Raw genomic sequence first — 26,114 nt, 5'->3', positions numbered from 1 at the left:
CTAAGAATCCCAAGGAAATGGACCACGACGTGTTGGCTTTTCTTTTTGAGAAATCTCTTTCTCTTCATAAATAATCCATTTATTTTCCAATTATTTTTTCTTAATTTTCACATGAAATAAACCACAGTTAGGCAGAACTCTCTAGTGTTTACAAGAAAGGAATTGAGACCAGCCTGGTAACAGTTTTGTTTTCCATTTTTGAATTGTTTCTCTGCAGGATCCAAACATTTCAAATTCCTATTTGCACAGTCGCATTCCACTCATCAAGAGCTTTCAGAAAAATATAATCATACCATGTTTGGCCTGATTTAGGTCTCAACACGGGGTTACTGTAGCAGGCTCCAAAATTTAGGATAGGGATTACTGTAGGTCTCACACCGAGAGATCTAAGAACGGTTAGCTCAAGATTACATATTGTCAGATCTTGTATTTGAACCGTTCTGTGATCCCAACGGGACAAAGGAATACTGTAGCATAGAGAATAGTAGGATCGTGGGTACGGTAGTTCGATCCAGGATCCAAAATCAGGATCGGGGGTACTGTAGGTGGGGATCCTAGAAGGGATCGGGTATTTTCATAGATTGCAATTCTAGAAAATTCCCGAAAACCCGGAAAACCGGAATGAATGATTTCCACTGGGCAACCACCCTCCCATTTATACCCCCACCAGTGGGCGGAGCCTATTTTCCACAGAACGGTCGTTTTACAAGAGTGGTGATCGGCTAGTGGTTATCAATCGAGCGCGCTTTCCTAGCAAAGGGGCGGAGCCTGAGGTATAAAAGAGGGGCGGTGGCCCCCCGGAAATCATTCATTCCAATTTCCCCCCTGGGACACCCCGGGGGATCCGAGTAGCCTCCGGCTAACTTCAAAAATCAAAAGTTAGCAGAGACTCCTAGGATCCACCGGTGTGGTGGACCTACAGTAACCCCTTTTGGATCCTACTACCGTACCCCGATACTATAATCCCTGTGCTACAGTACCCCCTGGGAGACGAGATATATCATGTGGGCATATTCTAGATGGTATCATGAGAATATGCCGCTGATTATCTCATCTCCCTGGGTGGTACATCTACAGTACCCCCTCCCCATGATCCTGGATCCAGCTACAGTACCCCCGATCCTATTATTCTCTCTTATTTGGGCGCCACTGGGGGCAGGTAGTCGTCGAAGGGAAACTCCAACACCATACTGATTTTCTGTTCCACGGCTACTGGCCCCCGGTCGGGACCTACAGTAACCCCGATCCTAAATTTCTGGATCCAGGATCCAAAACCCTACAGTAATCTCATGGGACCCCTTGGGATCTTAAGATGCTTGTGTTCTCTATCTGGAACATATGAAAAGATAGAGATGCAATGCATTTTAAGAACTCTTGTGAGAGACCTACAGTAACCCCGATCCTAAATTTCTGGATCCAGGATCCAGCTACAGTACCCCCGATCCTAAAATTTTGGAAATTGATTCATTTACAGGAATTTACAGAAATTGGCGAGTAAATAATACAACATGGAATAGTGAAAAGGCAATTGTGAGGTAAATTATCGATATTCTTTACAATTTGATGGCGCGAGTGAAGTCGTACTCAATCGTCGGAATAACCGCTTGGACAAACTTCAAGAACAAGAAGAGATACTCGTGAACACCCAACTCTTTTCCAGATTCCGCGTATTGATTGATGAGTCGTTTCATCATTTCCGCGTGTTTACACGGATGGACGGTCGGCATCGAGAGGTCGACAGATGGATGCGATTCTACAGTAATCGTTTTGTTCGAGTGATCCGCCGAGAAGTCTTCGTAAGTTTGATCGACGCTGAGAGGACGGCGGTTCTCGTCGTATCCCATAAGGAAGAGACGAGGGACCTGGAAGAAGAAAATTAGGAATTTAGAGGGGATTCAGAAGACGTCAGAAGGATTCTGAACGGTCTAGAAAATTCATAGATGTTTCAGAGAGGATTCAGAAGACGTTAGACACAATTTAGGGCATTCTGACTAATTCTGGAGCATTTTGGAGCGTTCGAACGTCGAAAAAACGGTCAAAAGGCACTCAAAATCCACTGAGTGACGTCAGAAGGATTCTGATGGGTCTAGAAGCGTCACGGAGGTTTCAGAAGGTTCTAGAAGGATTCTGAAGCAGTAAAATGTCAAAATTGGCTCCAGAAGCTGTCAGAAGGATTCAGATGAGTCTCAAATTGTCGAGAAGCTGGTAGAAAGCTCCAGAAACAAATTTGGATAAAAAATTTACAAATTGAGTCTAAATTCACTAAAATCGCGCTGAAAATCGGTTAGAAACGTTCGAAAATGACTGAAAAAGCTGAAATTCGATGAAAATCAGTCTAAAAACTTCAACATTTGAGTCAACGATGACTTTAGACAACTAAAACTATTCAGAATGTTCCAGAATTCCCTTTTTACTAATTCGGCTGAAAATCAACAGAAATTGATTTTTAAAAAAATTTAAAATGCTCAAAAATCGATGTAAAATATGCTTCTAAACATAAAATTCAAGTTTGTACAGTGAAAACGACTTCAGAAGACATCAAGTAGCTCCAGAAGATCTAAAATGATCTAAAAATGTTCCAGAACACTCCAAAATGCTCTCGAATGCTCCAGAATGCTCCAGAATGGCCCATAATGCTCCAGAATGCTCCAAAATGCTCAAAATCACTACAGAATGCTCCAAAACATTCCAGAACGCTCCAGAAACCCTCAAAATGATCTAAAATGCTCCAAACCCCTCCAGAATGCTCTAAAATGCTCTAAAACACTCCAAATCACTCCAGAATCCCTACCTGATAGTACTTATCGTAACAAATGTGCAAATCATAAGTTCGAATCTTCTCCACTTCAGAACTCTCAGTGGTCGCAGCAGCCACCGGCACCGTCTTCGTCGCCACAAATCGATTAGGATCGTTCTCCTCGACGTCGAGAGCTCCCGACTCGATCAAATCATCCAAATCGATCGCCTCCTCATCGTCAGAATCCGATTCTGGAGCTGCGGCTGGGGGTGGTGGTGGTGGAGCAGTGGTCTGGAAATTAAGAGACTTTTAGTGAGTTTTGAGACAATTTGAAGCGCTGAAAATGCTGAAAATGAGTCTAGGATGCTCCTGACGACGTCAGGATGTTCCAGGAGCCGTCAGAGTGCTCCAGGAGCCGTAAGGATGGTTCTGAAGACGTCAGAATGCTCTAAAACACTCCACAATGCTCTAGATTGCTCTAAAATTCTCTAAAACACTCCAGAATGCTCTAGAAGACGTCAGAATGCTCTAGAAGACGTCAGGAGGCTCCAGACGACGTCAGGATGCTTCAGAAGATGGAATTACCAGCTATTTGCACTCAAAATATGCTGATTTTGATCATTTGATTATCGAAATGGATATTTTTGGTGTCTAGAATGCTCCAGAAGACGTCAGGAGGATTCAGAAGACGTCTGAGAGCTTCTAAAATTATTTCTAGCGTTGTAAAGACTAGAAAAGCTTCAGAAAGATGTCAGAATCATTCAGATGACGTTCCGAAGCTTCTGAGGCGTCTGAAAAGTTCAAAATCCTTCAAAAATGTCATTTTGACAGATTCTGGAGCATTTTGAAGCGTTAGAACGCCAAAAAACGATCCAAAAGCACTTAAAATCTTCTGAATGACGTCAGAATACTCGAGAAGACATTCAGATTGTTCCAAACGAAGTAAAACGGATTCTGGAGTATTCTTCAATCTTCTGAAGCGTCTAAACGGCAGAAATTGGCACAGAAGCTTCTAAAAGGGTCCAGAAGTCCTGACGATGCTCCAGAATCCCTTTCAACCAGATTTTCAGCGATTTTCAGTCGATTCTCATCAATTACCTCCACGGCTTCCTTCTCCTTTTCATAATGATGTGTATCCACCCATCCGCTCTCCTCGTCCGTCGCAAATTCGCCCTCCGTATCGTTTATAATCTGAAAATATTCGTTTTTTATGAATTTTCAGTTGGAAATTGATTGTTTTTAGCAGAAAATTTGGATTTTGTTCCAAAAACCAATTTTTTTAATCGAAAATGAATATTTTATGTGAAAAATAGCTCAATTTCATGAATTTTGTGCTGAAAATGACAATTTACGGGCTAAAAATAGTCTATTTTGATCGATTTTGAGCTATTTTATGCGGAAAACATAATTGTCAGATTTCAGCAAAATAATCGGAAAATTATAAAATTTATCGAAAATCGGCATATTTTGGCTGGAAATAGCTGGAAAATCCATGAAAATAGAGATTTTTCGATAGTTTCAGCATAGTTACAGCTATTTCAGTGCGAAAATGTGCACAATTTAATGATTTATGGGCTCGAAGTAGGCGAAAACGCTGAAAAACAGTGATTTCAGCCGAATTTCACTGTTTTTCAGCGTTTTTGGCTATAGTGAGCCTATAAATCGTTAAATTGAGCAATTTTCGAGCAGAAATAACTATAACTATGCTGAAACTATCAAAAAATCTTTTTTTTTTTAATTTTCCAGCCATTTCCAGCCAAAATATGCCGATTTCCGATAAATTTTATAATTTTCCGTTTATTTTAAATACCGAAATCTAACAGTTTTCAATGAATTTATTGTTTTCGGCATAAAACAGCTCAAAATCGATCAGAATCGACTATTTTTATCCGGAAAATTGTCATTTCCAGCTCAAAATTCATGAAAGTAAGCTATTTTTCACATAAAATAGCTTTTTTGACGAAAAATGCAGTTTTTGGGTTAAAAATTATGATTTTAAGCTGAAAAATCACAATTTTCAGCTCAAAATTCACTGAAAATCATGCTTTTCAGCCAAATTTCGAGCCTTTCGAGCGGAAATCTCAATTTTGGCTGAACACTTAAATTTAAAGGAATTTTGTCAAAATCTAGGCTATCTGGGCTGAAAATTGGCAATTTCAGGCTCAAAATCGGCTCAAAATGCAAAAATCAAACGTTTTGTCTATTTTTAGTCAATTTTGAATGATTTTTCCGGTATATGAGCTATTTTTAACCGAAATCTTCCAAGAATTCATCGATTTTTGCGGATTTTTATCTATAATTTATCGATTTTTCCATCGAATTGCCTCCTAACCTTTTCCAATTTCTCATCATACTCCATCTGTTTGCATCTTTTATGACACGGAACATTTCTCGTAATCAAGAATTGCTTATCGACCGGCAGAAACGTCCGGATCTTCGACGGATCCGAAGCCGTCGACCACTTCCACGTTGGACAGTGATGAACGAGATGATCGCCCGCAGCGACGTATTCTTCGGGTGTCAAAACTCCCGTCTCACGGAATTTCGACTCTTTTAGTACTGGAGTCAGTGATTCACCGATTGAGAGTACTGTCGATTTGAATGAATTCACTATGTCTTGCATTGCCATTTTTGGGAAGTTTTTTGGCTGAAATTGTTGGAAATTTTGAGTGAAAATTCGAGATTTTTAGGTGAAAAATTGCGGAAAAGGGAGAAATTCGTATAAAACTGACAGAGATCGGTTTAATTTGAAGAAAACTCGATTTTTTGCAGAAAATACCTGTTTTCGCATGATTTGAAACCGAAAAGCGCAAATTTTGAGCTCAAATATACCCATTTTGACACCGAAATCGTATTTAAACCGTTTAAAAACTGAGTTTTTAGCAAATAAAATCAATTTTTGATGGAAAACCCTAATTTTCAGCTTAAAATTCACGTGTTTTTACTAAAAATAAGGCCAGAAACGAATTTTCTAGCCGAAAATCGTGTTTTTCTGTGAGAAATTCGATTTTATAGAAATTTCTTACGAAAAATACGATTTTGGTGTCAAAATAGGTACATTTGAGCTCAAAATTTGCGCTTTTTGGCTCAAAAACCGGCGGAAATCGAGTTTTCTAACTGAAAATTGACTTTTCTTCAGAAAACTAAATTTCGACCAGTTTTTGACAAAAAATGCAATTTCTGAGTTTAAAATTATGGTTTTGAGCTCAAAAATCACAACTTTCAGCTCAAAATACAGCAAAAATCAGGTTTTTAAGCGAAATTTTGAGTTTTCTGGCTGAAAATTGACTTTTCTCTCAGTAAGAGCGATTTTTTTTCGGCGAATATTGCTTTCTGGCTGAAATTTCGGGAAACCTACGGTTTTTAAGTCAAAAACTCTTTTACAAACACGTTTTTCACTACAAAAAACCCGAATCAGGTTTTCTGCTAGAAATTCTCAAAAATCGCAGAAAAACATGTTTTCCGGGCTAAAATTTAGCGAAAAAATCTGATTTTCTTATCTAAAAACTTCTGAAACTGCAATTTTCTACAATTTTCAAGTCGGAAATCAGAAAAATAATGGGACTTGAGATATTTTTTGGGCAAAAAGAAAAAATTGGTAAAAAACCAAATTTTAGGTTTTCGGGGGGTAAAAATTGCGAAACTAGTGGATTTTCCGATTAAAAATCGCTCGAAAACCTGATTTTCAACGCTAAAATCCTGCATTTTACCTACTTTTACCCCTTAAAAGAGAGAAAACTGTGTTTTTTGAATTTTGGTGATAAAAAACACTAAAAACCTAGGTTTTAGTGAGCAAAACACATTAAATCAGTGATTTTAATGTTTTTAATTCAAAAAATCAATATTTACACATGAAAAAACACAAAAAATCGACGAAACCGTCTCGAAAATTGATCGAAAACATCAATTTTTCATCTCACGTGATTTGTCTGCATTTTGTCGTCAATTCCGACGCATGCGTACCCCAATGTGCCAGATTTGACGCGCAAACAACACCGCTGATTATTCATCGAAGAAATGAGCAAAGAGCCCGAAGAAATGCCGGAAATGGTGGGAAAAACGGAAAAAGAGGTGGAGAAGGAGAATGTGAGTGTTTTTCTTGCAAAAAACTCCATGAAATTTAATGAAAAATTGGAAAAATCGATAAAAATAGAGTTTCCGGTGAAAAATATGAAAAATTACAGAAAGAAGACGTCAAGGAGCCTGAAGTTGTCGAACAAAAAGCTGCGGAAGCTGAAAAAGGAGAAGAACCAAGATATTTCAAGGTTGGAATGAGAAGAATGAGAAAAAAACGGAAAAATTGAGAAAAAAACGAAATTTTCGCAGAAAAAACGCAATTTTTATACATTTTTCACCTGAAAATTGCAAGTTTCCTGCTTGAAATCGTGATTTTCAGCCTGATTTTCACCAAAATTCCGTCGAAATCAAGTTTTTAGCTAAAATTGGAAAATTTCAATTTTCGCTTAAACTACCCGAGAATCGGCTGAAAAACACGATTTTTGTTGTATTTTTAGCTGAAAATCGTGATTTTTGAGCTCAAATTCACGATTTTGAGCTCAAAAATTGCAGTTTTCGTCAATAACTGATCGAAATTGAGATTTCTAGTAGAAAAGTCAATTTTCAGCGAGAAAACTCAAATTTTGGCTGAAAATACCGGTTTTTGCATGATTTTGAGCTGAAAATTGTGATTTTTATGCTTTAAATCATAATTTTCAGCTCAGAAATTGCATTTTTAGTCGAAAATTAAGCAACATTAAGTTCTCTGAGAGAAAAGTCAATTTTCAGCCAAAAAACTCAAATTTTGGCTGAAAATACCAGTTTTCGCATAATTTTGAGCTGAAAATTACACAATTGAAGCTTAAAATTGCAATTTCTCACACAAAAATCGAAGTTTTCGTCAAAAACTGCTCGAAATCAAGTTTTCGAAGAGAAAAGTCAATTTCCGCTTAAACTACTCGAAATTCGGCTGAAAAACACGATTTTTGTTGCATTTTTAGCTGAAAATTGGGATTTTTGGCCTAAAATCATAATTTTCAGCTCAGAAAACGTAATTTCTGTCAAAAACTGGTCGAAATCGAGTTTTTTGAGAGAAATGTCGATTTTCAGCTGGAAAACTCAAATGTCCACTTGAAAACATGATTTTTGCTGTATTTTGAGCTGATCGTGACTTTTGAGCTCGAATTCACGATTTTGAGCTCAAAAATTGCAGTTTTCGTCAAAAACTGATCGAAATTGAGATTTCTACTAGAAAAGTCAATTTTCAGCGAGAAAACTCAATTTTGGCTGAAAATACCGGTTTTTGCATGATTTTGAGCTGAAAATCACAAATTTGGGGTTGAAAATCGTGTTTTTACATACAGAAAACGCAATTTTCGTAAAAATGGATAAAAAATCGAATTTTCTGGAAAAAGGTCAATTTTCAGCCAGAAAACTCGATTTTTTGCATAAAATCATGGGTTTTCCCGTTTTTTGACTTTAAAAATCCAATTTTTGAGCTCAAATTCACCTATTTTGACACCAAAATCGTACATCTCGTTAATTTTTTGAAAAATGGTATTTTTCACTTCAAAATACAACTCGTTTTTTGCCGTATTTTCAGCCAAAAAACGCGAATTTTGAGCTCAAAATTTTTGTTTTTTTGCTGAAAACTCAGTTTTGAACCGATTTTCGTAAATTTTTTCAATTTTCAGACAAAAGTGATTCGTTTCGGACCGATTGACTATCGAATTGTCACTCAAAATCTCAATGGACCGTGTCCCCTTATTGCTATCATCAATACACTCGTTTTGAAAGGTAAAATCGAAAAATTGACGAAAAACGTCGGATTTTGAGCTAAAAAAATCACAGTTTTTACTCATTTTTGACCAAAAAACTAGATTTTTCAGCTTAAAACTTGAATTATGAGCTAAAAATCATTATTTTCTCTTAATTTTCAGCAGAAAAATAAGTTTTTGAGATAAAAATCGCTATTTTCGCCTAATTTTCAGCCAAAAACTTGAAAATTACTGGGAAAAGTTGATTTTTAAGATGAAAAACACTATTTTTGCTCATTTTTTACTGAAAAACTAGATTTTTTGCTTGAAACATCGGTTTTCATGCTAAAAATCATCATTTTGCCCACTTTTGGCCCAAAAAACTTGATTTTTGCAGGAAAAGTGACAATTCCAGCCGTTTACGTCGTCACATCGACCGAATTGCTCAATTTGTTATCAAATGTGATTTTATCGGCGGAACCGTCGAATCAGAAGACAAAAGAAATTTATGAGGCGAATTTGAGAGATGTGATGAATTTGATGCCAACTTTAGTGAATGGACTCGATGTTAATGTGAAATTTAGGTATAAATAGGGGGAAATTGGCGAAAAAAAGCAGAAAATTGCTCCAAAATCATCAAAAATGGCTGAAATTCCATCTGAATTGAAGTCTGGAGCATCATTTGACATCGACAATGCTTTCCAGTCCAAATTCAGCTGAAAAACATGATTTTTGCTGCATTTTAAGCTCAAAATTGTCACTTTTGAGCTCAAAATCATAATTTTGATCCCACACATTAAATTTTTGGTCAGAAACTCGTCGGAATTGAGTTTTCTGAGAGAAGAGTCAGTTTTCAGCTGGTAAACTCAAATTTCGGCTTAAAAATACGATTTTTGCCGGTTTTTTTTGCCGAAAAACGCGAATTTTAAGATCAAATTCGTATTTTTCGTTAAAATGTTTTATAAAATCGAATTTTTCACTGAAAAAAGTTTATTTATGCTCGGAAGTGTTCATACTTTGGCAAATGCGCTCTACTGCTAATCTGGTATTAAATTCGTTATTTCCAGCTATTGAAATAACTGAATTTCATCCGGATTATCAGTAGAGCGCACTTGCCACTCTGACGCGGAAGCTATGCCCAAATTTTCATTTTTTATTCAAAAAAGGGAAAGTCTGGCGCGACTTTGGCGTTTTTTTTCAATTCCAAGCATTCTGGAGGATTCTGGAGCATTCTAGAGCATTTTGAAGCGTTTCGGAGCATTATGGAGCATTTTGAAGCATTATGGAGCATTCTGACGTCTTCTAGACCTCATAACCCCCCGAAATCGTCAATTTTCTGCCTGAAACTCGCTGAAATTGACTATAATCTATCCGATTTTCCACTCGATTCCTCAGAATTCTCTATACCGTCATCTCCTTTGTCTCCACTCTCCTCATAGTGGGGAGAGGGGGACCACGAGGCAAGAGAGTGCAGCAAGAGAGGAGACGCAGAGAAATGAGTCATACTGAGTCAATTCTAGAAAATGCGAAAATGAGTAATAGAGAGAAGAGTGGATGGAAGCTCTATCGATATGGGATTCTGAAGATTTTGAAGACGTCTGGAGTAACCAGAAGACGTCAAATCGATTCAGGAGTTCTCTGTAGTCGTGAAAGCGAGAAAACGCGCCGAAGGTGCCCCAATCGTTCAGTTTTGACTCAGAAAACCGCGCCAAAGGCGCACCAGAGAGTCAGAATTTGGAATTTTGACAGAAAACCACGCCGAAGGCACCCCAGACACTCTGAATTTGCGTTCAGAAAGCGTCAAATTTGCCTGAAACATTTAAAAAAGCTTCTGAAACGATCTAGAAGACGTTCTGATGCATCTTAGAGCTTAAGTATCGTTTTTGGCGGATTTTCAGCTGTTTTTGATGAATTTTGAGCAGTTTTTAGTCGTTTTCGATGAATTTGGCTCGTAATCGTTGTTCATACTATGACAAGTGCGCTCTACTGCTAATCTGGCATTAAATTCGTTATTTTCAGCTTGAAAATAACTGAATTTCATCCGGATTATCAGTAGAGCGCATTTGCCATTCTGACGCGGAAGCTATGCCCAATTTTTCATTTTTCAAAATGTGGAACGTCTGGCGCGACTTTGACGCTTTTTTTCGGCTCCGGGACGTTTCGACACCAGACATTTCGACACCGCGACAACTCGACACCGCGACATTTCGACACCAGACATCTCGACACCAGACGTTTCGACACCAGACATTTCGACACCAGACATTTCGACACCATTGAAAATCGAGTAAAATTTGCCTCAAAAAGGCGATGGTTTTAGGGTTTGAAGGGTCGGGGGTTCGACCCCAGGTGCTTGAAAAAGTGCTTTATTTTTATTTTTGGCTTTTTGGTACCAATCTGACAACCAGGGTTCGACCCCCACGGGTATCAATGTTTTTTGTTTTTTTATTTTTAACATTTTGGTACTAATCTGACGTCCGGGGGTCGACTCTTGATGCTGGCAAAGTTTTTTTTGACTTTGATTTCTGACTTTTTTTTCATCTAAGCTAGATAGAAGCATTTTTGCGAGGAAAGTAGGAATACCTGTTGCTCAAACGACTTGTGCGTGCATCAACTCAAATGATGATGATAATTCGAATGTTCGAGAAAACCACTCCTGGAATACGGAGAAACTTTTTTCAATCATACAAAATAGGGAATGGTTTTTCAAGAACATGTACAAGTCGTTTGACCAAGTGATATTCCCATCTTCCTCGCAATTATACTTCTATCTAGCTTACATGAAGAAAAATGTCAGAAATCAAAGTCAAAAAAGATTTGCCAGCATCAAGAGTCGAACCCCGGACGTCAGATTAGTACCAAAATGTTAAACACAAAAAACAAAAAACATTGGTACCCGTGGGGGTCGAACCCTGGTTGTCAGATTGGTACCAAAAACCCAAAAATTAAAAAAAAACACTTTTTCAAGCACCTGGGGTCGAACCCCGGACCCTTCAAACCCTAAAACCATCGCCTTTTTGAGACAAATTTTACTCGATTTTCAATGGTGTCGAAATGTCTGGTGTCGAAATGTCTGGTGTCGAAACGTCTGGTGTCGAGATGTCTGGTGTCGAAATGTCGAGGTGTCGAGTTGTCGCGGGTGTCGAAATGTCTGGTGTCGAAACGTCCCGGAGCCTTTTTTTTCAATTCCAAATTTTGCAAATATCGTTTTTGGCTGATTTTCAGTCATTTTCGATGAATTTTGAGCGATTTTTAGTAGTTTTTAATGCATTTTCAGCCAATTTTTTGATTTTTTCAGCGCTGTCAACCAATTCGAATTCACCCCAGCACTATCTCTATTCGATTTGGTCCATATCAATCTGTATCATGTCTGGCTCCCAGATCCCCAATTTCCTGTCATTTTTGATTTGATTAAATCACTGAATTACAATGAATTGGTGGAAAAAATCTGTGCTGAAAGTGATACGACTGAAAGGGAAATGTACAAAAGTTGGTATGAGGATACGCAGAGTCAAATCACATTCATTGGAGTACAATCTTTGTTTACCGAGATGAAGGACGCCGAGTTGGCCGTCTTGTTCCAGAATAACCATTTTTCGACCATTTTGAGGCGAAGGGTGAGTGGAAAATGAAGGAAAATGGGGAAATTTCGGTCTAAAAGCGTTCCGGTGTCGATTTACGAGCTTAAGTGTCGATTTACGGTGCAAAATTTGGTGATTTTGAGCCAAAAACCAACAAAAACGGCTCAAAACTCACCGCCGTAAATCCACATAACTGCCCGTAAATCCAGATAACTGCCCGTAAATCGACATAAGATCTCCGTAAATCCACACCAAACTCTCCGGAATACGTCAGCATTGGTTTGAGGGGTCTGATGTAGATTTTCAAGCTTTTTAAGTGAAAAACATGAAAAATCGGAATATTTTGACCTAAAAAATGGAGAAAAATGAAGAAAAATCTATCAATTTTGGCCCAAAAGCGTCCTGGTGTCGATTTACGAGCTTAAGTGTCGATTTACGGTGCAAGAAATTGGCGATTTAAAGCCTAAAACCGCTTTCGTAAATCTACATAACTGCCCGTAAATCGACACAAGATCTCCGTAAATCTACACATGATCTCGTTTTTCTGCGTTTTTAGGTCGAAATTTTGCGATTTTTTCCGATTTTTTAATCAATTTTCGGAGAATTTTCAGCTAGTTTGAGAGGTCTCATGTAGATTTACAAGCTTTTGAAGTGAAAAACAAGAAAAATCTGTAAATTTTGACCTAAAAATGAAGAAAATGAGGAAAATCCATCAATTTTTCCCGAAAAGCGTTCTGGTGTTGATTTACGAGCTTAAGTGTCGATTTACGGTGCAAAAATTGGCAAAAAAACCGTCCCGTAAATCCACATAACTGCCCGTAAATCGACACAAGACCTCCGTAAATCGACATAAGAGCTCGTAATCCGAAATTAATGAGTTTTTTACCATTTTATGTCGAAATTACCAAATTTTTGCATCGATTTTCAGCTAATTTTCAGTTAATTATCCCTTAATTATCCCCTCTTTTTCAGGATGAGATCTTCAAATTGGTATCCGATGAGGGGATTGCCGACGAGACGAGTATCGTGTGGGAGACATTCAACAGTGTCGATGGGGATTCCATCTTTGTCAATTGTGATTTTGGCAATTTTAAGTGAGTTTTTGGAGATTTTCAGCCGGATTTTCAGAATTTTTGGATCATTTTTCATCAATTTCGGTCATTTTTAACCTATTTGAGCTCATTTTTTGTCAATTTTAACCGATTTTCGGCTATTTTCAGCTATTTTTGACAAGTTTTAAGCATTTTCAGCCAAAATTTCAGAATTTTCGATTCATTTTCAACCAATTTCGGTGATTTTTAACCGATTTTAAGCATTTTTAGCCAGATTTTCAGATATTTTGGCCATTTTTAACCAATTTCGGTGATTTTTAACCGATTTTAGCCTATTTTCAGCCAAATTTTTAGGTTTTTAGCCAAATATTCATCATTTTGAGTCATTTTACCCTTTTTCAGCTGAGTTTTCAGAATTTTCGGTTCATTTCCGATCAATTTCGGTTATTTTTCACCGATTTGAAGCATTTTCAGCCGAAATTTCTGAAATTTTGGCTCATTTTCAGCTATTTTTGGCCATTTTTAACCTATTTGAACTCATTTTCGGCCAATTTTAACCGATTTTCAGCTATTTTCAGCCATTTTGAGCCATTTTCAGTCATTTTTGACAAATTTTAGCCAACTTTATTTCATTTTCTACCGGATTTTCACAATTTTCGACTCATTGTTAACCAATTTCGGTGATGTTTAACCGATTTTAAGCATTTTCAGCCAAAATTTCAGAATTTCTGGCTCATTTTCAGTCGAATTTTGTTCATTTCCTATCAATTTCGGTCATTTTTGGCCGATTTTAGCCTATTTTCAGCCAGATTTTTAGGTATTTTAGCCAAATTTCTATCATTTTCATCAATTTTACCCTTTTTTCAGCTGAATTTTCAGAATTTTCGGTTCATTTCCGATCAATTTCGGTTATTTTTCTCCGATTTGAAGCATTTTCAGCCGAAATTTTTGGAATTTTGGCTCATTTTCAGCCATTTTTGGCCATTTTTAACCGATTTTGGCTCATTTTCTGCCGTTTTTTCGTCAATTATAGCCAATTTTCAGCCCTTCTTCCCCAAATTTTCAGCCAAATCTCACTTTTTTCAGACCCCGCCCACTTCCCACTTCGACGTCATCTGGAACTACAGTAACCCATTCATCGATCGAACATCAAATCGATGAAATCGAGGAAGGCATTGAAATGATCGAACGACCCGCGTCGGCTCCAATCGAAGCTCCGCCCACTTCTCCTGCTCAGACCACGCCCTCTTTTGGAGCATCTGGAGCATCTGGAGGAGCTCAAACTGCTCGCGGAGCATCATCTGGAATTGCTCAGAGAACAAATGCTGGGACACCGACGAGAAGAACTCAGAAAGATGAGGGAAAAGGGTGTCAGCTGATGTGATGGGGTACTGTAGAAGGAGTACTGTATATATATATATGTAGATTTGGCTGAAATTTTAGAGAAATTTCGAGATTTTCGGGGAAAATGGGGTTTTTGGCTCATTTTCAGCAGTTTTTTTGACTTTTTAAAAGAATTTTTGGTTAATTTCAACAAAAATGACTCATTTTCAGTCATTTTGGATCATTTTTGAGCTGAAATTTGCATTTTTCAGACTGAAAAACGCGTCAAAAGCGCCCCAGTTGACCAGAATTCTGGTATTTATATCAAAAATGTCTGGAATTTTCAAAATTTTGAATCATAAAACGCGTCAAAGGCGCGCCAGATTCGAAATTTTTGTCTGAAAACGCGCCGAAGGCGCACCAGACTTCTGATTTTAAAATTTTTGATTCATTTTAAGTCGATTTTGACAGATTTCTATCAATTTTCAGTCTTAAAATCAGTCATTTTCAGCTTTTTTCCACTAAAAACAGTCATAATCTATAGAAGAGCCCATTTTCAGCCAAATTTGATCGAAAAATTCCAGATTTCTATCAATTTTCAGCACAAAAACCTCAATTTTCACCTATTTTTGTCTATTTTTCCCCATTTTTGACCCAAAAATCTCTAATTTCAGTAATTTTCAGCCATTTTCAGCCATTTTTTTGTTCAAAAATCCAATTTTTCTGTAATTTCACCTTACTTATTTGATTTTTGCTTCGGTTTTTCGCCCATTTTGACCCATTTTGTACCATATTTGCCCGATTTTCAGCCGATTTTCATAGAAAAAACTCATTTTTTGTACATTTTGACCCGATTTTCGCCGATTTTTCTGTATTTTGTGTATCTTGACGCTTGTAAACCGCTAGATTTAACAAAAATTTGAGAATTTTTCACTGATTTATGTGGTTTTTCACCCAATTTCAACTTATTTTTGACTCATTTTTCATGACTTTCAGCCTATTTTCAGCCAATTTTCAGCCAAATGCAAGCTCTCAAGAAAGTTGGAAAAGTCGTCGTCGGTGGATGCGCCCTCTATACATTTTTCGATAAAGTCGGTCATCCGGCTGTCGTTATCGGTGAGTTTCTGGCGTGCCTGCGACGCGTTTTTTGGAAGAGAAAAGCTGAAGATACGGTTTTTGGGCGCTATAAAAGGTTCAAAAACCGCCAGAAATCAGGTGACTGGCGTGCCTTCGGCGCGTTTTTCAGTCAAACTCCAAATTCAGACTGTCCTGGGCACCTTTGCCGCGTTTTCAGACAGATAGTTTCAAGTTTTGAGTGTATATTGAGTCTGGCGCGCCTTTGCCGCAATTTATGATTCAAAGACCGGAGTTCTGGTTATCTGGACGTGTTTCTGTCGCGTTTTTACTTTTATAAATGGAAATTTGGACTGTCTGGCGCGTTTTTGTCGCGTTTTCCCGTCTCAAGCACCGTTAATCAGACTGTCTGGCGTTGCAAGGACGCGTTTTCGGTACCCATATTTAGGATCTTGGCGAACTGGCGTGTCTTTGACGCGTTCTTACTTTTTTTTGAAAATGATACATTTTGACAGACTGGCGTACCTGCGACGCGTTTTCTCACCGATAATTAGGATTTCGGTGAACTGGTGCACCTCTGACGCGTTCTTACTTTTTGTTTGAAAAATGATACATTTTGACAGGCTGGCGCGCTTTTGACGCCCTCTTTTTCCAATTTTAACTGATTTTTTGCAGGAAATTCGATGCAACCAACACTGGAAGGAGGCGACGCTCGTTGGTGGAAACGAGATTTCGTGTGGTTGTCGGCGAGAGATCTCTATCATTGCTCACCCGGAACCATTCTCGTTTTCACGTAAGGCTGCAAACTCGGAATTTTGGCCGAAATTCAATTGGTGGCCTAGAATTCTTCACGATTTGGTTTTCTAGGCCACCAAGTCGAAAATTACCATTTCGACTCAATTTGACTGTTTTTAATCGATTTTTAATGAAAAACGGCAATTTTAGACGCAAAATGTCATTTTTCTCATAAAAAAATGTTTTGGTGGCCTAGAATTCTAGAATATTTGGGTTTCTAGGCCACCAAGTTGAGAAATGACAATTTTGAGCCGATTTTCGCTGACTTTCAATCGATTTCGAGCCAATTTTCAACAAAAAAGTATCGGTGGCCTAGAAAACTACCAATACGGAATCCTAGGCCACCAGATCAATACATTTTGAGCCAATTCTAAGTAACGATGGCCTGGAAAACCAACAACACGGAATCCTAGGCCACAAGACGAAAAGTTCGGCCATAGTGTCAAAAATGCGGGTTTTCGATAATTTTTCCTAGATTTTCATGATTTTTAGACTAAAAAAGCGGTTTTTGAGCAGTTTTCCGCTCAAATTAAGCGAATTTTCACAATTTTCGGCTCAAAAATCTATATTTTTTCAGTTCGCCCCGTGACAAAGACACTCAACACATCAAACGTGTGACGGCAGTCGAAGGAGAGATCAGAAGTCCGACGTATCATCCGGAATGGAAAACGAAAGTGGTGAAAGGACACTATTGGATGGAAGGAGACAATCCGGAGCATCGAAACGACTCGAATCTCTACGGACCGGTGAGAAATTGCAGATTTTTGACTGAAAATCTGAAAAATTTGAGATTTTTTGAGCAAAAAATCGATTTTTTGCAGGTTTCCTGTTCTCTGGTCTCCGGACGCGCCACCCACATCATCTGGCCACCGAACCGTTGGCGGCGACTCTAAGGAATTCAAGATAATTGATTTTTGATCTATTTTAGACTATTTTTTTCTGAATTCTGCCGTTTTTTCTATGCCAAATTGCTATTTTTCTTGTTTTTCCGGTTTTCCTCTCGTTTCCGTCGCTTATAAATATGATGTTCAGATTCCCCGTGAAATTTGCAAAATTTTGAGCCCCATATTGACCCATTTTGGAGCATTTTGAGGCTGGTGGCCTAGAAATCCAAAATTTTGGGTTTCTAGGCCACGGACCTCAAAATGCGCGAAAGTGGGCCAATATGGGGCTCAAAACTTTGGAAATCGTGTGGAAAAGACGAATATGATAGTAGCAATTCCAGATTTTCTAGAAAAAAGTCTGAAATTTAAAAAATTGAAAAAGTTGAAAAAATATCACAAAACCCAGATTCCAGGTGAAACGCTCATTTTCTAGAGTATCAATTCTCAAAGAAAATGAGCCATTACCTCTGAAATCCCGGGGATGTGGGGTTACTGTAGCCTCGGGGTACTGTAGTTGGATCCAAAAATTTTAGGATCGGAGGTTACTGTAGGTCACACTGAGGGATCTCAGACAGACTACCTCTATATCAGATACTGTCAGATATAGTAGATAAAGCCCTCTGTGATCCCAACGGGACCAAAGAATACTGTAGCATAGAGAATAGTAGGATCGGGGGTACTGTAGCTGGATCCTGGATCCAAAATTTTAGGATACGGGGGTACTGTAGGTCTCTCACAAGGGATCTTAAGGTGCATTGTCTCTCTATCTTTTTATGAGATTAAGATAGAAACCACAAGCAGCTTAAGATCCCAAGGGGACCAATTGGGTTACTGTAGGTTTTTGGATCCAGGATCAGATCCAAAATTTTAGGATCGGGGTTACTGTAGGTGTACCCACCTGGGAGGTGAAGGTGGCTCTGCATTGATCTTGAGATACGTGTTCTAGAGCATTGCATTAGTCAACCTCAGCTCCCAGGGGGTACTGTAGCATAGAGAATAGTAGGATCGAGGGTACTGTAGCTGGATCCAGGATCCAAAAATATAGGATCGGGGTTACTGTAGGTCCGGCACACCGGGGGCCTAGAAAACGTGTGTGAATATTCAAGGAAACGGTCTAGAACTATTCGCACAAGTTTTCTGACCCCCGGAGGGACTTGAATAGCAGAGAATAGTAGGATCAGGGGTACTGTAGCTGGATCCTGGATGGGGGTTACTGTAGGTCCGACCGGGGGCCGGTAGACGTGGTAGAGAAATTCAGTAGGATGCTAGAGTTTCCCTTTCACGACTGCCTGCCCCCAGTGGGACCCAAATAATAGAGAATAACAGGATCGGGGGTACTGTAGCTGGATCCTGGATCATGGGGGAGGGGATACTGTAGATGTACCACCCCGGGAGATGAAATAATCACTGGCATATTCTTTTGACACCATCTAGAATATGCCCACATGATATATCTCGTCTCCCGGGGGGTACTGTAGCACAGGGATTATAGGATCGGGGTACGGTAGTTGGATCCAAGAGGGGTTACTGTAGGTCCACCACACCGGTGGATCCTAGGAGTCTCTGCTAACTTCTGATTTTTGAAGTTAGCCGGAGACTACTCGGATCCCCCAGGGTGTCCCAGGAGAGGGGAAAAATTGGAATGAATGATTTCCAGGGGGCCACCGCCGCTCTTTTATACCCCAGGCTCCGCCCCTTTGCTAGGAAAGTGCGCTCGATTGATGACCACTTGCCGATCACCACTTTAGCAGAACGGCCGTCCGGTGGAAAATAGGCTCCGCCCACTCGTGGGGGTATAAAAGCCGGGTGGTGGCCCCCCGGAAATCATTCAATCCGGTTTTCCGGGAATTTTCTAGAATCAGGATCTATGAAAATACCCGATCCTATCTCGGATCCCCTCCTACAGTACCCCGATCCTAAATTTCTGGATCCTGGATCCAGCTACAGTACCCCCTGGGAGCTGAGATCAACCACCTGGCCTATTCTGAGCAACAATTTCAGAATAGTCAGTGCTTATCTCATCTCCCGGGGTGGTACCCTCTTGACACTACAGTACCCCCCCCCCCCCTCCTGGATCCTGCTACAGTACCCCCGATCCTACTATTCTCTATTCTACAGTACCCCCTGGGAGCTAAGATCTGCCGCTAGCTATTCTGAGCAATAATTTCAGAATAGTTACTGCTTATCTTACCCCCCGGGGTGGTACCTCCATTTGACTACAGTACTCCCCGATCCTGCATTCTTGGATCCTGGATCCAGCTACAGTACCCCGATCCTACTATTCTCTGATAACTACAGTATTCCTTGGTCCCGTTGGGATCACAGATGGCTTATCTGCAATATCAAAAACTGTATGATATTCATATAAGCGGTCTGAGATCCCTTGGTGAGACCTACAGTAACCCCAATCCTAAATTTCTGGATCCAGGATCTAGCTACAGTACCCCCGATCCTACTATTCTCTATTATTCTGGTCCCCTAGGGGATTTTAGGCACGTTTGGATATATATCACAAACCTATGTGATATATGACAAAGGTGTCTAAAATCCCCTTGCTAGAGACCTACAGTACCCCCCCGATCCTAAAATTTTGGATCCATCTACAGTACCCCGATCCTACAGTAACCCCCACATCCCCGGGATTTCAGAGGTAATGACCCATTTTCTTTGAGAATTGATACTCTAGAAAATGAGCGTTTCACCTGGAATCTGGGTTTTGTGATATTTTTCTTTTTCAATTTTTTAAAATTTTAGACTTTTTTCTAGAAAATCGGGAATTGCCACTATCAGATTTGTCTTTTCCACGCAATTTCTGAAATTTTGAACCCCATTTCGACATTGTTTGGAGCATTTTGAGGCTGGTGGCCTAGAAATTCGATATTTTGGGTTTCTAGGCCACCTAAAAAAATTTTGTTATAATATTCAGATTCAGCTTGTTGAGACGGTTCGAAAGAGTATAATTATGACTAGGTTTGGAGCTAGTTGGGTCTCGACACGAAAACTACAGTAACCTTTTTTTGGGTTACTGTAGTTTTCGTAGTGGGACCCAATATTATCGGAATATAGGCTTGTGGGTACTTTTCTGAAAGCTCTCAGCGTGCTGAATCTGAGAATGTATTCCAATTTCAATTAATAATCAATTTATTGCTTCGAAACTTATAAAATGGCACATAATTTTTTTCGAAATTAAAAAAGTGGGCGTGGCCTTAGACTCTTCTGGAAGTGCAGCAGACGCATTGGATGGCCCGATCTGGTGAGTTGACGTCATCATCCTTCTTGTGGTGTTTCTTGTCAGCAGACAGTTTTGGATCGAAGATCATCAGGATTCCGACGACTGGCTGAAAAAAGTACAGTAATCCATGCAAATCAAAATTCAGGATCCAGCCTACAATAACCCGACCCTACTCAACCTGAGAATTCTCTCAGATTTTGGCTCCTACCCACAGTACTTCTAGACTACAGTACTCATTTTCTATGCTACAGTAACCCGGATCCAAAATTTAGGATCCAGGATCCAACCTACAGTAACCCGATCCTACTCAACCTTCAGTACACCTAAACTACAGTACCCCAAGAAGTTACAGTACCCCTCCATGACCTACCGAAGTGTTTCCAGAGGCACGAGACGAGATTTGACAGCAGTTGTGGCACGCTTTGCGCGAGTAGATCGCCGTATTTCTACATCCTTGACGCTCGAATGGGCGTGGTCTTTGGACGTATGATGGTGGTCCGTAGGCTGGTGGGTTGTACGAGGTGGCTGGGGAATCTGAAAAAATACAAAAAATTTGGAGAAAATTGGAAAAAATTGGAGAAAAAATCGAAAAAAAAAGCGAAATTTTGAATCCTAGGATCTAGGATTCAACTACAGTAACCCGATCCTAATTTTTTTTTGGATTTTAGTACAGTAACCCGGATCCTGAATCTGGGAGTTCACTTACAGTAACTATCTAAGTAAAATCCCCTATAAAGCTACAGTAGTCCGATCTAAGGATGTAGGATCCAACTACAGTAATCCTATCCTAAAATTTTTGGGATTTAAGTACAGTAACCTAGATCTATAAAGTTGGGATCCGACTACAGTATTCTCACTGACTACAGTAACTCCAGAAAATTACAGTAACCCGATAAAAATTTTCAGGATCCAGCTACAGTACCCCTCTCTCATCCTACAGTACCCCTTACCGAAAGTCTGTGCTCCGTATCCGTTGTTCGAGTCCTGAGCTGGTGCTCCGTAGGATTGTCTCTTGTGACGGTCTCCACGTCCGTGGTGTCCTCCGTGGTGTTCTGGAAAAAAAGTAAAAAAATTGGGTTACTGTAGTCAAAATTTTCATCCTATTCCTAGGATCCAGCTACAGTAACCCAGATCCAAAATTTCTTGGATCCAGCTACAGTACCCCCGATCCAATAGTTTTTAGGATCCAGCTACAGTACCCCAATTACTCACTTCTGAGTCCGACGAGTGGGAACGAGGCGTGAACGGAGCAATAGTTGACGTCAAAGTTCGGGAATTGGTAGACTGGGTACTGTGGCTGTTGGTACGATGGTCCACCGTATCCTCCACCGTAGTGGGCGGCGGCTGGCGCGTCTTTGACGTCGGCTGGCTGAAAAAATGTACAGTAACCTGGATCCTGGATCAAAAATCCGAAATTTTGGATCCTGGATCCTGGATCCAAAATTTAGGATCCAATCTACAGTAACCCGATCTGAAAAATCCCTTGGGTTCCGTTTTTATTTAACCTACAGTATTTCTAGACTACAGCACTCCTTTTCTATGCTACAGTAACCCGGATCCAAAATTTAACATTTCTGATCCTGCATCCAAAAATCGGGATCCAACCTACAGTAACCCGATCCTACTCAACCTGAAAATTCTATCAGATTCTGGCTCCTATCTACAGTACTCCTAGACTACAGTACTCATTTTCTATGCTACAGTAGCCAGGATCCTAAATTTAAGATTTTTGATCCTGGATCCAAAATCAGGATTCTAGCTACAGTAACCCAATCCTATTCAATCTGAAAATTCTCTTGGATTCTAACTCCCACCTACAGTACGTTTAATCTACAGTACCCCTCCTTGCTACAGTACCCCGGATCCTAAATTTCTGAATCCTGGATCCAACCTACAGTACCCCCTGTGACTAACCTTTGCAGCTTGAGCCGGTGTCTCGGCGGCCATTGTGACGACGGCCAAAATCGCGAGAGCCGAAACGATCCAAGTGGGAGAGAACATCTCGGAACAGAGACTGATGGATTCCCGAGGGGACGACGGGCTCTTTTATATGTGCTCCGACGGCCGAGAAAAGGGGCGGGGCTTAGAGAAGAGGGATCACGAGATTTTTCTTTTTTTCTTGAGGAGAAATGATGAAAAACCGGAGAAAATGACGTCATACAAAGGGTACGGTAGTTTGTGGGGGGTACTGTACGATCGGGTTACTGTAGGTTCGATCCTGAATTTTGGATCCAGGATCCAAAAATTAGGATCCGGGGTACTATAATAAAAAAAAGGGGTACTGTAGTCTCGGAGTACTGTAGGTGGGGACCAGAATTCAAAGAATTTTCAGATTGAGTAGGATCGGGTTACTGTAGGTTGGATCCTGGATCCAAGACCCTAATTTTTGGATCCGGGTTACTGTAGCAAGGAGAGGGGTACTGTAGCAAAAAATTGGAAAAAATCGGGTTACTGTAGGCAAGTGAGTACAGTACCACATGTTCGACTTTGTACGTGACAAAAGTTTCAAAATCGAACAAAATATTCCGATTTTGAAAATTTCCAGAAATGATGACCTACAGTAATACTAGATCCAAGATTTTTAGGATCGGGTTACTGTAGCTGTTTGGGGGAATGTAGTTGAAGAGAGTACTGTAGTTGAAGCCATAGAATCAGGGATCAGGTTACTGTAATAAGATTCAAAATGTTTAGGATCGGGTTACTGTAGCTGGATCCTGAAATTTCAGGTTCGGGTTACTGTAGCGGTGTGGGATACTGTAGTAAGTGAGACTACTGTAGAAGGATTCCAGTTTTATAGATCTAGGGTAGAGTAGCATAATCCAAAAAATTTTTAGGATCCGGTTACTGTACCTGGATCCTAGGGTTCCAAATTTCGCTCTTTTTCAACCGATTTTTTCATTTTTTTTTCCACTTCTTCCCTAACTTTTACTCTAGGCTACCGTATCCATTGTTTATTTTGTATTTTGATCTACCCCAAGATCTTTAGCAATTGCAAAATCTCTTATTACACCACCCCCTTCCGCCAGATTGACCTCTATTTTTTCCCCGTCAATTTTTTTCATTTTTTTTTGATTTATCTTCTTCTTCCCATCGCTTTCCCATGATTCCATTACATCCAATCCGACATATTGCAACATTCCATCGAGAAAAAAGAAAAAAATTGAAAAAAAAGAAGAAAAATGAAAAATCGCCCCCACTCTCATGACAAATGGGAATGGAATCGTCCAGATTCTTATCAAAATTGAAAAATCTGAAATTGAAAAAAATGTGTCTGCGGGGGCACGAATCTTGTGATATGAAAAAGCAACAAAAAACAAAAAAAAACTGGTCAAAGTTTTAAAAAATTCGAAAAAAAATTTTGAATTTGATCCTGGATCCGGGTTACTGTAGGTAGATGAGATCGAATGGTATTACTGTACTTATGACGACCAGACAACAGTCTACAGTAACCCATAGTGATAAGATTGGAGAAAAATCGGCGAAAATTAGAATCCTAGGATCCAACTACAGTAACCCGATCCTAAAATTTTTGAAAAATTTGGATCCAGGATCCGGGTTACTGTAGTTATTGCCGTATTGTACCTGACACTGGTGTTGTCTGACGCACCTTTGACACAAATTTTACTTAAAAAAAAGAAATTTTGGATCCAGGATCCGGGTTACTGTAGTTTAGACGGGTTACTGTAGTTTAGAGGGAGTACTGTACCTGACACTAGATTACGGTAGCCGAGGTTCAGGGTACTGTAACCTTGCTTCTCAAAAATTCATACGAATTGTCAGGCGCACATTTGGCGTGTTTTAAAACCCCTTTTTCTCGAGAAAATCAAAAATTTCCAATTTTTGAAAAAAAATTGGATCCTGGATCCGGGTTACTGTAGTTTGGATCCTAGGAGGGTAGTGAACCTGACACTGGGATACTGTAGCCGGAGTTCAGGGTACTGTAACCTTGCTTTTCAAAAGTTTATACGAGTTGTCTGTCGCACCTTTGACGTGTTTTAATTTTTTTAGATCCTGGATCCACGTTACTGTAATTTGGATCCTGGCGCGCCTTTGACGCTGTCAATTATCAAAGAATTTCAGATTCTAACGGTTCTGATGTCCCTTTCTTTATCGGAATCCAATTTTTTTCGAAAAAAAAACTTTTTCATTTCCCGATCTCCCCATCCATCACCAGATCTCCATCCCTCCATTCCCCCTCAAAAGTGGGCGGAGCCTATTTGGCTCCGCTATAAAATGCTCCGTGTCGCCTCAGTCCAATCCATCATTCGATCCGTTTCATTTTCTTTTTTTCGAAGAAAATGAAAACCGCTCTTCTTCTGACCGTCGCCTCACTGGCCACCGTCCTCGGCGCTGCCAACAACAAGGTAAGGGATTCTGGATTCTGATTCTGGGGTCAAGGATTCAGAAGATGACGTCAACGTCACCAACAAAAAAAAATTTGAAAAAATTCCAGCCAGCCGATGAGGTGAAGCCGGAAGCCGCCGCCGGACGCTACAACCGTCCACGTCCATCGTATGGATCCAGCAGTCCATCGTATTCCAACGGAGGAGGATATGGATACCCATCGTATGGACCCGGATACTGGCAACCACTTATTCAGGATCGTGAGTTACATTTTCCTTATTTTGAAAAATTTTCAAAAAATTTTTTTTTCGAAATAATTTTTTTTTGAAAATCAAAATTTCACAAGAAACCAACATCAAATTCGAGTTTTTCACAAAATTTCTAAAGTTTTGAGCCCCATATTGACCTGTTTTGGAGCAAATTGTGGTCCGTGGCCTAGAAATCCAAAAATTTGGGTTTCTAGGCCACCAAACTCAAAGTGAGCGGACATGGGTCAATATGGGGCTCAAAACTTTGGAAATTTTGTGGAAAATCTGAATTTGGGATTAGTTTTGTGATTGGTGGCCTAGAAATCGAGATTTCAGATATTTCTAGACCACCAGCACAATAAAGAAAAATTCAAAACTTCTGGAAATCTGAAAATCTAATTTTTTATAAGAAACCAACATTAAATTTGATTTCTCCACAAAATTTCCAACATTTTGAGCTTCATATGGACCTATTTTGGAGCAAATTGGAATCCGTGGCCTAGAAATCCAAAATTTTGGGTTTCTAGGCCACGGACCTCAAAATGAGTGAAAATGGGTCAATATGGGGCTCAAAACTTTGGAAATTTTCTGGAAAATTTGAATTTGGGATCAGTTTTCATAATAGTGCCGAAAAAAGTTAGATATCAGTCATGTGGGTGGGTTTCAAATTTTTTTTTGAAAATGAAAAAATTTCTCAAATTTTTTTTCATTTGCCGTAAAAACTCTGAATGTTGCCAGGTTTCGTGTGCGACCTCGACGCGTCCGTTCTCCTCGTCGTCGACTCCAACCGTCACCATCACAACCGCCCACAACCAGGATACGGTTACAGTAACCCATCGGTCCCAGCTAACCGTGCCGTCCGTGTGAAGTGCTCAGAAGTGGCGAACCATGACGAGGATTCGTGTAATTTCTGCTGCCAACAAACCGCCCGTCGTGACACCACACTCCCAAATGACGCTCTCTTCGGATTCTTGGCCATCGTTAAAACTGACGACGACGAGACTTTCAAGAGAGATAAGAGAGGCGCAGACCATGATGATGATGACGACGACGATGATGATGACGACAAGGATCACAGAAGACGTGGAGGA

At 39.7% G+C, this 26,114-nt stretch overlaps 4 protein-coding genes across 4 annotated transcripts; 2 read left to right on the top strand and 2 right to left on the bottom strand.

Moving 5' to 3' along the window:
• Nucleotides 1–1,553: 1,553 nt before the first annotated feature.
• Nucleotides 1,554–5,366, bottom strand: GCK72_015715 (uncharacterized protein; the record flags this gene model as incomplete). Its single annotated transcript, XM_053731081.1, has 4 exons — nucleotides 1,554–1,862; nucleotides 2,792–3,028; nucleotides 3,836–3,928; nucleotides 5,070–5,366. The coding sequence occupies 4 exons, from the start codon at nucleotides 5,364–5,366 to the stop codon at nucleotides 1,554–1,556; spliced, it is 936 nt and encodes a 311-aa protein (XP_053585853.1).
• Nucleotides 5,367–6,754: 1,388 nt separating this feature from the next.
• GCK72_015714 (uncharacterized protein) lies at nucleotides 6,755–14,507 on the top strand (the record flags this gene model as incomplete). The annotated part of the gene is made up of 7 exons (XM_053731080.1): nucleotides 6,755–6,823; nucleotides 6,922–7,002; nucleotides 8,428–8,530; nucleotides 8,888–9,074; nucleotides 11,789–12,107; nucleotides 13,044–13,165; nucleotides 14,210–14,507. 7 exons carry the CDS (start codon nucleotides 6,755–6,757, stop codon nucleotides 14,505–14,507), a joined length of 1,179 nt encoding a protein of 392 aa, XP_053585852.1.
• Nucleotides 14,508–15,468: 961 nt separating this feature from the next.
• Nucleotides 15,469–17,208, top strand: GCK72_015713 (uncharacterized protein; the record flags this gene model as incomplete). Its single annotated transcript, XM_053731079.1, has 4 exons — nucleotides 15,469–15,562; nucleotides 16,196–16,313; nucleotides 16,893–17,061; nucleotides 17,137–17,208. The coding sequence occupies 4 exons, from the start codon at nucleotides 15,469–15,471 to the stop codon at nucleotides 17,206–17,208; spliced, it is 453 nt and encodes a 150-aa protein (XP_053585851.1).
• A 3,197-nt stretch (nucleotides 17,209–20,405) lies between these two features.
• On the bottom strand, nucleotides 20,406–22,432 carry GCK72_015712 (uncharacterized protein; the record flags this gene model as incomplete). Its single annotated transcript, XM_053731078.1, has 5 exons — nucleotides 20,406–20,537; nucleotides 20,802–20,965; nucleotides 21,382–21,483; nucleotides 21,644–21,800; nucleotides 22,346–22,432. The coding sequence occupies 5 exons, from the start codon at nucleotides 22,430–22,432 to the stop codon at nucleotides 20,406–20,408; spliced, it is 642 nt and encodes a 213-aa protein (XP_053585850.1).
• Between the last annotated feature and the right edge of the window lie 3,682 nt (nucleotides 22,433–26,114).

Source organism: Caenorhabditis remanei, chromosome IV, assembly GCF_010183535.1.
Source record: "Caenorhabditis remanei strain PX506 chromosome IV, whole genome shotgun sequence".
Classification (NCBI taxonomy): Eukaryota; Metazoa; Nematoda; class Chromadorea; order Rhabditida; family Rhabditidae; genus Caenorhabditis; species Caenorhabditis remanei.
This window is presented reverse-complemented; position numbering and strand designations above follow the sequence as displayed.